Below are 12,459 nucleotides of genomic sequence, written 5' to 3' on the forward strand. Positions count from 1 at the left end.
ATGACTGTATTGTGATTTGGTGGTATACAAATAAACTGAATTGAGTTCAATTAATATCATTTATTTGTCAAATTTGGTTAACTACTTTTGAGTCACTATTCTACAGCTACCCCAATGAGTTAGGCTCTCAACACTGCCTTCAGAATAAATTCTGAATCATTTAACAGGAAAGCACACTGTACTAAGTGACTTAGCATGTAAAAGGTTCTCATTCTAAAAGTTATATCAAGACAGAATACCATGCTCTGTTTTTACTATAATAGTACTATCACAGAAGAGCAGTGATGGAGCAGTAACTTACCTTCCAGTTTGGCATACTCTGACAGGCGTTGGTAGTTGACCAGAGCCCCCTGCTCCAGACACTTACAGATGACAGCTTTGACTTCTTCTTGTGGAACTGGAGTAACAATATCTTTCATTAAAACCTAAAGTGGAAAAATGGTCACAGTTTTTACTTTCAGTATACAGCAAAGACAAGACAATTATGAGAAATGTCAAGATGTTGTTCGCGCACTAGAAGTATGCTTCTGTCATGGCCTGAAGTTTTGGTTTCCTGGTTGGACTTTTATTTTGGTTTCTCGTTTCCTGTGTTGCTTCATATAGCTTTCAGGTAACTTTACGTTCATCACTAGGACTAGTATAACCTGTGTTCAACTGTTCTTTTGTTAGCGAGCAATATGTACCCATTCATTTCTTTTGTTGGCTGTTGGTGTATTGTGGTTAGTTTAGTGAATGATTTCCTGTTTGTGCACATGTTGCACCAAGGTCGGGTTGAATCTGAGTGAGTTTTGGTTTTCCTGGTTTTTTGTTCTTGTCTGTGTCTGAGTTAAGTTATTTTACTAAGTTAAGAAATAAAGACAGTTGTCTGCACCTGGGTCCTATACCAATTCCTCCTTGCAATCACATAACAGCTTCATACTAGCTGAAAAACTATATTTACATCAGAAAGCATGAACAATGTCATAAAAATTAACATGGATACATGCCAACATGTTTATTGTATTATTGACCATAATAAAATTAAAACTGAGTATTTAGAGATATAGGCGACTAAAGATCACACACTGCTGCACAAAAGCTAACTGTTTCTGGACGGATATACTTCATAAGTGGTTAAATAATCCTGTAAGCATCCGTACAGCTGAAAAATGATTTACCCTTTCCAGCAAGGAAAGCGTTGCTTTCAGTGCTCCCTCTGGCCGTCCAAATGGAAAGCAGTACCTATGGAAGCACCAGAGATTTTTCACTGTAATCATCAAAAGTCTGGTTTGCTATGAGTTAAACATGTTTGTTGTTGTACATGGTTCCTACCTGAAGTGTGTAATCTGGTTTTCCAGAAGCACTCGTAGCCTATCCTTGATCTCCTCAAAGCGCTCCTTCTCTTCCATGGTCACTGTGCCAATACCATCAGGTCTGAAAGACAGCAGTATTTACAAGCAAGCCTTAAGGTTATTTCAGGTCCTCAATCTGTACTTATCTCAGGATACTTTCACATGGTCAGTTTAGTCCATGCTTCACTTAAAGATTTGGTGATATGAACACCTTTCCAAGAAAGTGGAGTCCACAAAATTGTCATGTCAGTATGTCAACTGACATAAGGAGAAGTAAGCTAACCCAGCTAACAAGCAACATGAAGGAAACAGAACTATTGTCCTACAGGACACTTAGGTACACTCAACGCCATAAAATGAAAGTGGCCAAGTATGGTGATCCATACTCAGAATTTGTCTTCTGCATTTAACCCATCCCAAAGTGCGCACACACACAGGAGTGAACACACACTTGCAGTGGTGGGGGAGACCGGAGGTCAGTTGAGGGTCCATTGCCTTGCTCAAGGGTCTCACCTCAGTTGTGGTATTGAAAGTGGACAGGGCTATTGGCTATTCACTCCACCCCACCCACAGTTCCTGCCAGATCAGAGACTCAAACCCATTACAAGTCCGACTCCCTATCCATTAGGCCACAACTGCCCCCACTTTAAGCTGAGGCTTAAAGATAATTCATGTGCAAATAGGCCACCTGCAATGGCATGAAACTGGGCACCAAATAATATATATTATAGGATAATATATAGAATATATATATTAGGTATCTTGATGAGCTGAAGAATGCTACTAATATGAAAATCATTACCCCAAATTGTCCTTACAAATTGAAAGAAAGATGGAGGATAGTGAAATTCAGGAACTTCAAGACAAAAAGGTCAACTTTAAAGACCTCAGTGACTTTATCCACAAACAAGCCAAAATTGCATACAATATTTTCCACCTAACAGAATGCATCCCACAGTCATGATGGAGTTGACCAGCAGAAGCAGAAGCAAGATGGCTGAAAACATGAATACATATAGTAATCCTGCAGCTGCTAGCGCCATGGTATGTGTTGAAAATATGTGCAGCCACTGGGGCTGGTAAATAAGAGTACATAGTTTAAACAAAAGGAAATAAAATAGTGCAAACTTATGCATTCCTTGACTCAGGAAGCACAGACTGCTAACTAAGTTAAGTTAAGTTAAGTTGTGCTCTGCACAACAGAGGTTAATGAATCAATTTAATGTCATGTAAGGAAAACAACACCTTGCTCAGAACTATCTATACCTGGTTATTCTTTTTTTGGGTGACCGGGATCTGCTGGAGTCTATCCCAGCTCTCTACAGGTGAAAGGCAGGGGTAAATGGACAGGTCACCAGTCCATTACAGGGACACATACAGACAGACAACCACACTCATTCCTATTGGCAATTTAGAATCACCAATCAATCTGACATACATGTTTGTGGACTGTGGGAGGAAACCGGAGTACCCGAAGAAAACCCATGCAGCCAAGCGGAGAACATGCAAACTCCACACAGAAAGGCGCCTGCTGGGTATCAAACTAAGAACCTTCTTCCTGTGAGCCAACAGTGCTAACTAATTATCTTAATCTCCTCTTTTCTTATTTTTTAACCCTTTTAATTTGTAACCCAGCCTATTCATTTCATTTTATGTGCTCAATAGAGAACATCCTGGCCTTCCCAATGATATCTCACGTATTTGGGTGGGATGAAAGGAACTTTGTTTTCAGGCTGAGACAAAATGGAGACTGTAGAGTACATAAATAGAATAGGCTGGGTCTCATAAGGTTATCTCATCTTACGGTGTGATAATATCCGGGTAAGCGAATCACTTTTGTCTTGCAAGCGTATCGTGTTGTGTGTGTTGCATAGTTCGTCTACAGACTAGCAACAGACTAGCTATAGTTTAACACACCTAAAAACTAACTAAACTCTAAACAGTTCATTAACTGCTACATTCCGGTACTAGTCAAGTACCTTTCTATTTTGACCGGTATTTATTTCCTGACTTACACCTACCGGTTAGCTTAGCTAGCTAGTTAGCTTAGCTAACATGGCCTCTCCTTCTCTCTCTCTTTCTTGCTCGGTGTGCCACATGTTTAGTTATTTCTCTGCCTCCTTTAGAGATAATGATACCTGTAATAAGTGTAAGGTTCTGTTAGCCTTGGAGGCGAGGATCACTGATTTGGAAGCGCGGCTCCGCACCTTCGAACAAAAGCCAGCTAGCCTAGCCCCGTTAGCTGGTGTGGAGCCACCGAGCTCAGGGTCTGTTAGCGGTCCAAGGGCAGCTCCGGAGCAGCCCGGAGAATTAGCCTGGGCGACGGTCCGACGGAAACGTACTCCTAAGCAGAAGCCCACGGCTCATCACCTGCATGTTCACGTTTCTAATAGATTTTCCCCGCTCAGCGACACACCCGCTGAGAAACCGATTCTGATAATTGGCGATTCCATAGTCAGGAACGTGAAAATAGAGACACCAGCGACCATAGTCAAATGTATTCCTGGGGCCAGAGCGGGCGACATCGAGTCAAATCTGAAGCTGCTGGCTAAGGCTAATCGTAAATATAGGAAAATTATTATTCACGTCGGCAGCAATGACACCCGATTACGCCAATCCGAGGTCACTAAAATTAATGTTGAGTCGGTGTGTAACTTTGCTAAATTAATGTTGGACTCCGTAGTTTTCTCTGGAACCCTCCCCAATCTGACCAGCGATGACATGTTTAGCCGCATGTCGTCGTTCCGTCGCTGGCTGTCTAGGTGGTGTCCAGCAAACGATGTGGGCTTCATAGACAATTGGGCCACTTTCTGGGGAAAACCCAGTCTGGTAGCGAGAGACGGCATCCATCCCACTTTGAATGGTGCAGCTCTCATCTCTAGAAATTTGGCCGAGTTTATTAGCCGACCTAAAGCCTGACAATCCAGGGTGGGGACCGGGATGCAGAGACTCAGTCTAAAACGCCTCTCTGCAGTTTCCTTAGAGCCGCCGCCCCCCTCAAATCACATAGAGACTGTGTCTGCCCCTCGAACATATACAGTGGGTACGGAAAGTATTCAGACCCCTTTAAATTTTTCACTCTTTGTGTCATTGCAGCCATTTGCCAAAATCAAAAAAGTTCATTTTATTTCTCATTAATGTACACTCAGCACCCCATCTTGACAGAAAAAAACAGATATGTAGAAATTTTTGCAAATTTATTAAAAAAGAAAAACTGAAATATCACATGGTCATAAGTATTCAGACCCTTTGCAGTGACACTCATATTTAACTCACATGCTGTCCATTTCTTCTGATCCTCCTTGAGATGGTTCTGCTCCTTCATTGGAGTACAGCTGTGTTTAATTAAACTGATTGGACTTGATTAGGAAAGGCACACACCTGTCTATATAAGACCTTACAGCTCACAGTGCATGTCAGAGCAAATGAGAATCATGAGGTCGAAGGAACTGCCTAAGGAGCTCAGAGACAGAATTGTGGCAAGGCACAGATCTGGCCAAGGTTACACAAGAATTTCTGCAGCACTCAAGGTTCCTAAGAGCACGGTGGCCTCCATAATCCTCAAATGGAAAAAGTTTGGGATGACCAGAACTCTTCCTAGACCTGGCCGTCCAGCCAAACTGAGCAATCGTGGGGGAAGAGCCTTGGTAAGAGAGGTAAAGAAGAACCCAAAGATCACTGTGGCTGAGCTCCAGAGATGCAGTAGGGAGATGGGAGAAAGTTCCACAAAGTCAACTATCACTGCAGCCCTCCCCCAGTCAGGGCTTTATGGCAGAGGGGCCCAACGGAAGCTCCTCCTCAGTGCAAGACACATGAAAACCCGCATAGAATTTGCCAAAAAACACATGAAGGACTCCCAGACTATGAGAAATAAGATTCTCTGGTCTGATGAGACCAAGATTGAACTTTTTGGCATTAATTCTAAGCGGTATGTGTGGAGAAAACCAGGCACTGCTCATCACCTGCCCAATACAATCCCTTCAGTGAAACATGGTGGTGGGAGCATCATGTTGTGGGGGTGTTTTTCAGCTGCAGGGACAGGACGACTGGTTGCAATTGAAGGAAAGATGAATGTGGCCAAGTACAGAGATATCCTGGAAGAAAACCTCTTCCAGAGTGCTCAGGACGTCAGACTGGGCTGAAGGTTCACCTTTCAGCAGGACAATGACCCTAAGCACACAGCTAAAATAACAAAGGAGTGGCTTTGGAACAACTCTGTGACCGTTCTTGACTGGCCCAGCCAGAGCCCTGACCTAAACCCAATTGAGCATCTCTGGAGAGACCTGAAAATGGCTGTCCACCAACGTTCACCATCCAACCTGACAGAACTGGAGAGGATCTGCAACGAAGAATGGCAGAGGATCCCCAAATCCAGGTGTAAAAAACTTGTTGCATCATTCCCAAGAAGACTCATGGCTGTACTGGCTCAAAAGGGTGCTTCTACTCAATACTGAGCACAGGGTCTGAATACTTATGACCATGTGGTATTCAGCATATTAAAAACTTAATAAAAATTAAGACCACTCCTCTTATTGAACAGAAAAACAGAACTGTCAAATGTGGACTATTAAATATTAGGTCCCTTTCATCTAAATCTTTGTTAGTAAATGATTTGATAACTGATCACCAAATTGACCTACTTTATCTTACTGAAACCTGGTTACAGCAGGATGAATATGTCAGTCTGAATGAATCAACCCCCTTCAGTCATAAAAATGATCATGTTCCTCGAAGCACAGGTTGAGGTGGAGGAGTAGCTACAATCTTCCACTCAAACTTATTATTAAACTTTCATCCTCAGAACAATTTTAACTCATTTGAGAGCCTCACTCTTAGTCTCTCACATCCAAACTGGAAAACACAAAAACCAGTTCTACTTGTCACTGTGTACCGTCCACCTGTCCCTTACTCAGAGTTTTTAACTGAATTCCCTGACTTTCTGTCTGATTTAGTGCTTAGATCAGATAAAGTTATTATAGTGGGAGATTTTAACATTCATGTAGATGTTGAAAATAACGGCCTCAGCATTGCATTTAATTCTATATTAGATTCAATTGGTTTCATTCAAAATGTTAATAAACCCACCCACTGTTTCAATCACACCCTTGATCTTGTTCTGACCTATGGCATCGAAATTGCACATCTAATAGTTTTTCCCCCAAATCCTGTTTTGTCAGATCATTCTTTAATAACTTTTGAATTTAAAATGATGGATCATGCAGCGTTTGGAAGAAAATTCCACTACAGCAGATGTTTATCCGACAATAAATCTGATCCGACATGTTAATAAATTTAAGAAAATGATTCCATCTTTATTTACATCTATGCCAAGTATAAACATAGTGGAGGGCAGTTGCTTCAATCCCACTCCCTACCAAATTGATCATGTTGTTGACAGCGCTGTAACTTCACTGTGTGAAACGCTTGATTCTGTAGACCCCCTGAAAAAGAAGTTAGTGAATCAGAGAAGACTAGCCCCATGGTATAATTTACATATTCGTACCTTAAAGCAGGCATCACGAAGGCTGGAAAGGAAGTGGCATTCCACAAACTTAGAGGAAATTTTTCTAGCCTGGAAAAACAGTCTACTAACATATAAAAAAGCTCTCCGTAAAGCCAGAACTGCATACTATTCATCACTAATAGAGGAAAATAAGAACAATCCCAGGTTTCTTTTCAGCACTGTAGCCAGGCTGACAAAAAGTCACAGCTCTGTTGAGCCCAGTGTTCCCTTAGCTCTCAGCAGTGATGAATTTATGAGTTTCTTTACAAATAAAATCACAACTATTAGAGATAAAATTCAGCAGATGCTTCCTATACCTGCAATAAATGAATCTTCTACTACAGTAGCTCTTGAATCATCTGTAGGACCTCAGTTATGTTTAGACTGCTTCTCTCCCATAGATCTCTCTGAATTTACATCAGTAGTTGCTTCATCGAAATCATCAACATGTCTCTTAGACCCCATCCCGACTAGACTGCTTAAAGGCACCCTGCCATTAATGAACTCATCTTTATTGGACTTGGTAAATTTATCTCTAGTATCAGGCTACGTACCACAGGCCTTTAAGACTGCAGTAATCAAACCTTTACTCAAAAAGCCTAGTCTTGATCCAGGAGTCTTGGCTAATTATAGACCAATATCCAACCTGCCATTTATTTCTAAAATCCTAGAAAAAGCTGTTGCTAAGCAGCTATCAGACCACTTACACAGGAATGAACTATTTGAAGATTTTCAATCAGGATTTAGAGCACATCATAGTACAGAAACAGCACTGTTGAAAGTTACCAACGATCTTCTCTTAGCCTCAGATAATGGACTTGTTTCAATACTTGTCCTCCTAGACCTTAGTGCAGCATTCGACACCATTGACCACAACATCTTATTACAGAGACTGGAGCATGTGATTGGTATCAGAGGAACAACGTTAAAGTGGTTCCAATCCTATTTATCGGACAGATTCCAGTTTGTTCATGTCCATGATGAACCTTCCACACGAACAGAAGTTAGTTATGGAGTTCCACAAGGCTCTGTGCTAGGACCGATTCTGTTCACCCTGTACATGCTTCCTTTAGGATATGTCATTAGGAAGCACTCTATTAATTACCACTGCTATGCAGATAACACTCAGTTATATCTATCTATTAAACCTGTTAACACAAACCAGTTAACCAGACTTCAAGCCTGTCTAACTGACATAAAGGCCTGGATGACCAGTAACTTTTTACTTTTAAACTCGGAGAAAACAAAAGTCATTATATTTGGGCCAAAAAAATCTCAGAAATAACTTTTCTCAAATTATAGCTACTCTAGATGGCATAACCCTGGCCTCTAGCACTACTGTAAAAAACCTTGGAGTTATTTTTGACCAGGACATGTCCTTTAACTCACACATAAAACAAATCTCTAGAACTGCATTCTTTCACCTGCGCAACATTTCCAAAATTAGGAACATCCTGTCTCAAAATGACGCAGAAAAACTAGTCCATGCATTTGTTACCTCAAGGCTAGATTACTGTAACTCATTACTATCTGGATGTCCCAACATCTCCATAAAAAGCCTCCAATTAATCCAGAATGCCGCAGCCAGAGTCCTGACAGGAACTAGCAAGAGAGATCATATTTCTCCTATATTGGCTTCTCTTCATTGGCTCCCTGTAAAATATAGAATAGAATTTAAAATCCTTCTTCTCACATACAAATCCCTTCATAATCAAGCTCCTTCATACCTTAAAGACCTTATAGTACCATATTATCCCAATAGACCACTTCGCTCTCAGAGTGCAGGTCTACTTGTGGTTCCCAGAGTTTCCAAAAGCAGAATGGGAGGCAGAGCCTTTAGTTATCAAGCTCCTCTCCTATGGAACCAGCTCCCAGCCTGGGTTCAGGAGGCAGACACTCTCTATACTTTTAAGGCTAGACTTAAAACCTTCCTCTTTGACAAAGTAGTTAGGGCTAGCTTCAGGCAACCCTGAACCATCCCTTAGTTATGCTGCTATAGGCCTAGACTGCCCGAGGACCATCGGTGCACTGAGCTCCCCTACCCTAACCCCCCCCCCCCCCCCCCCCCCCCCTGTGCTCTGCCTAACCTTGTGCTCTCTCTCTCTCCTAGTTTGTGCTCTCTCCCTCTCTCTCTGTTCTCTCACCTTCTGCAGGTGTCCCTGGTCCTGGAGCTGTATATCGCTGATGTGCAGTTACTGGTCCCACCAACCTGCAGTGTCTATTTGTTGTTTATTGTTGCTGTTCTTTTCTCTCTGCTCTATCCACTCACCCCAACCGGTCGAGGCAGATGGCCGCCCAAACTGAGCCCGGTTCTGCTGGAGGTTTTTTCCTCTCCACTGTCGCCAAGTGCTTGCTCATAAGGGAATTGTTGGGTTTTTAGTTTTAGTTTTTGTAAAGTGCCTTGAGATGATTTGTATTGTGATTTGGCGCTATACAAATAAAATTGAATTGAAAATTGAATTGAATTGAATAATATAAGACAGACTTCATTTTTTAGTAAAATTGGATGCTGAGCTGTATGTCCAAACTTGCACTGCAAGTCTCTCTATTGAATTGAATTATGCAGATCTCCTGTTAGATATGCATATCAATGCACAAACTATACACATGTATAAGGGTCATTCTCCAACTACGGTCAAATTTGGTCTGGAAAATTTTTAGAAAATCTAACACATATTTTTAGAAATATTTTGATATGTTTTTCTTCATCATATGTAAAAACACTTTCTGATAGTGGTTGTAATGAAATTACTTAAATAATATATTTTTTTGTCATTTTCATTGTGTTAATGAAGCCTTTCAGTCAAGTTCTTACATGGCACAATCATGAGTTTTCCAATCCCGGAAGTGAATTGTAACCATGAGTGCATAATTTTTAAAACTGGAAAATATTATTAGTGTGACTGTGTTATTATTATGAATTTTATGTAAAAATATGTGTTGTGTGCAATTACATTGCGTGGTGGAAAAGACAGCATTTGTTGGAAATGACATGACACACGGCAATGCTGAATAATGTTCACTTTTATTTTCTTTGACACAAAATAACATCCATTTGGAAACATAACATTGTTATTTAAACTTTAAACAGTAATATACAATATATACAATAATAAACATTTCATCAGATGGTAGAAAATTGCTCCTTCCCTGCTTGCTATGTGCTGAAACCTACAAGCACATTGCAAAAGTTGGACTAAAAGAGTTTATGGCGATCAAATTCAAACCATATATTTTTCCATTTTAAAATTATATGTTAAAAATTGAAACTAATATTATCATTCATTAATATTTCTGAAATGAGTGCTTTCAACTTAAAAACAAACTGTCAAATTTGCATATGGATGCTTTCCTTTATCCTTTAAGCTCAAGCGCAGTGCATATTTCTGCCCAAACTCTGGGATGCAACATCATGTACCTCTTTGTAACTGGTTGAGGCTCTGGGACCAGTCTAACAATATCTTCAAGTCGGTACCAGATCATGTCCTCTCTCACTGGCCAAAAAACCTGTTTTTGCCAACACAACTCATGGTTTTTACCAAAGCACAGCTGTCAGAGTCAACATCCTGTATGATGCCTGGATAAGGATCAGCATCATATGTGACCACACACCATTTTCCAATCAGTCCCTCATGAAGGTCTCCAATGGGCTGAGCTGTGGTGACAGGTGTGCTTTTTGATGCAGGAGTCTCAGTATCACCTGTTACTTCCATGTCTACTGTCTGTGGACCAAAACATCTGCAAAGCTGGGGCTTTGAACAAAAGCAGCTTAGAATACGCCAAGATATTTCTCCTGGTCTTGTAGAGACAATCTAGAGGAGCGCATGGTATTCAGATTACACACACTAAACATGAATAAAAATAAATGCTTTACACACATCAAACCACCTTCTCATAAAAAAACTGATCTGGATGTGGTGAAAATTACCTGATGTATCTGCATTGTGCCTCGGATAGTCTGCAAGCGTAAGGAGACTGTCCATTTTCTCAATCTCCTTCTCAGTGACATACATCAGCTTCACAGTAGATGGCTGTTTTGAGAGTTCCTCAAACAGCACCCTTCCATTTGGAAGATCAATGCCTTTTGCCACTATTGACTCAGCCTGCCGTTTAACAGCTGCACCAATCCCATCAGCTGGGCCTTTTCCATGTCCCGCCTTCAGAAAGTTCCATGTGATCCTTTTGAATTCAATCTGAAAGGGAATTTTGCTTAAGAAAAAGAAGTTTTTCTTGGACCTGTACTGGGTGGTTGGCCCATCATTGCTGCTGGTTTCAGTGCTTTGAGGTAGGGGAGCACTGCGTTGAGATGAGCCCAGATAGCTGATGGGTCATGGCGCATTGATGAGCTAATGGAACTGAGAGACACAACCACAGTTTTGGTGTGAGCCACACTTGTATGGAGAGTGGCCTGTCTGTGGGAATCACCAAAATGTACTGCTTGGATCTCATTCGCGTGTTATAAATAGTTAACATAAATAGTTTTCTGCAAAATCAATTTGCAAGACAATATCATCTCCGCTTATATTTTCCTTCAGGGCCCTGAGAGCAGAATACTGATGTATGATGTTGTAGATGTATTTTCCCATCTTTTTGTTAAGTTGGTCTGAAAAATCATCCAGCAGTGTCTGTATAGTCCCATGGACTTTTTCCTTGACTGTGAGGTGAGTTTTAAATTTTTCTTTTGTTCCATCTTTTCCAGCCTTCTCCCTCTCCTCGACCTTGCTTTTCCATTCAAACCACCAGGTTTGCTCTCCTGCATCAAAGTCAGAGGTCGGCAGTTCCTTGTCCTTGCAGTCAGGGCACTCCCTGTACATGCACTCCTTTGTTGGAGTTGTGCATGCCACAGACTCCATTAGGTCATTGAGTTTGGCACTTTTTGTTACTTTGTGATAAAACAGTCTGTCTGCCATAAACTGGAGGTTTGCATGTATTTCGCAAAGGCATGTGTCACTGTCCTTGATTGTTGGTTTAACAATCCAGAAAGGTTGCTTTTTGCAAAATTTGCTGTAAGAAACTGCAATCTCAGGATGCTCCATTCTAAATTTCTGATAAAGTATTCTCATGGACTCAAACATTTCAAACAAGGAAACATTTTTGCATTTTTTTCTTGCTCTTTGTAATTGTCTCCTTCTTTCCTGTTGTTATCCTACTGTTGTCATCACGCTCCAGAAATGATGTTATCTTTTCCTCCACTTCTTTGCTGATTTTGTTACATTGCATTTTTCGGGTGTACTGGCCCTTGTCACATTTGTTTTCATCAGCTTAGGTGAGAACCCAAACTCCTTTTTGGCAAAGCAGAGCAAGCGGTATTTCTTCAGAAGCTTACCAGCTACAACTTTGGAGATCACTTGATGATCTCTAGCAGTGTGCATATTTTGGTATTTCTTTTTTATCTGTGAAATAACTGTTCTGAAACAGGAGAGTTCTTTTTAAATCCTTTGTTCTTTGCTTCATCTGTTGTTTGGTTTTGAGCTCTGGGGAATTGGCCATTTCCATTTTCTTCTCAAGTCGGTCACATCTTTTCTTGTATTTTTCTACCTTCCGTAAAGCATCTTCAAGCTTCACAGTAGTTGCATAAAGATCTCTGTAGACCTTTGCCCTTGTCTTTGCCACCTTTTTCCTCCC

General features: G+C 41.0%; 1 protein-coding gene across 8 annotated transcripts in view; it reads right to left on the reverse strand.

The window, feature by feature from the left end:
* Positions 1 to 12,459, reverse strand: part of LOC113130189 (calcium-dependent secretion activator 1) — a 199,847-nt gene that overhangs the window by 112,042 nt on the left and 75,346 nt on the right. For 5 of the 8 annotated variants that reach the window (XM_026306581.1, XM_026306578.1, XM_026306583.1 and 2 more), the window contains 3 exons: positions 1,312 to 1,413; positions 1,158 to 1,221; positions 302 to 425 (listed from right to left, as the gene is read on the reverse strand). In XM_026306581.1, coding sequence (XP_026162366.1) covers positions 302 to 425; positions 1,158 to 1,221; positions 1,312 to 1,413 — 290 coding nt within the window. Of the gene's footprint in view, positions 1 to 297; positions 426 to 1,157; positions 1,222 to 1,311; positions 1,414 to 12,459 lie in introns of all 8 variants that reach the window. The other 3 variants (XM_026306582.1, XM_026306579.1, XM_026306584.1) reach the window with 1 other exon arrangement.

This window comes from Mastacembelus armatus, chromosome 5 (assembly GCF_900324485.2).
Source record: "Mastacembelus armatus chromosome 5, fMasArm1.2, whole genome shotgun sequence".
NCBI lineage: Eukaryota > Metazoa > Chordata > Actinopteri > Synbranchiformes > Mastacembelidae > Mastacembelus > Mastacembelus armatus.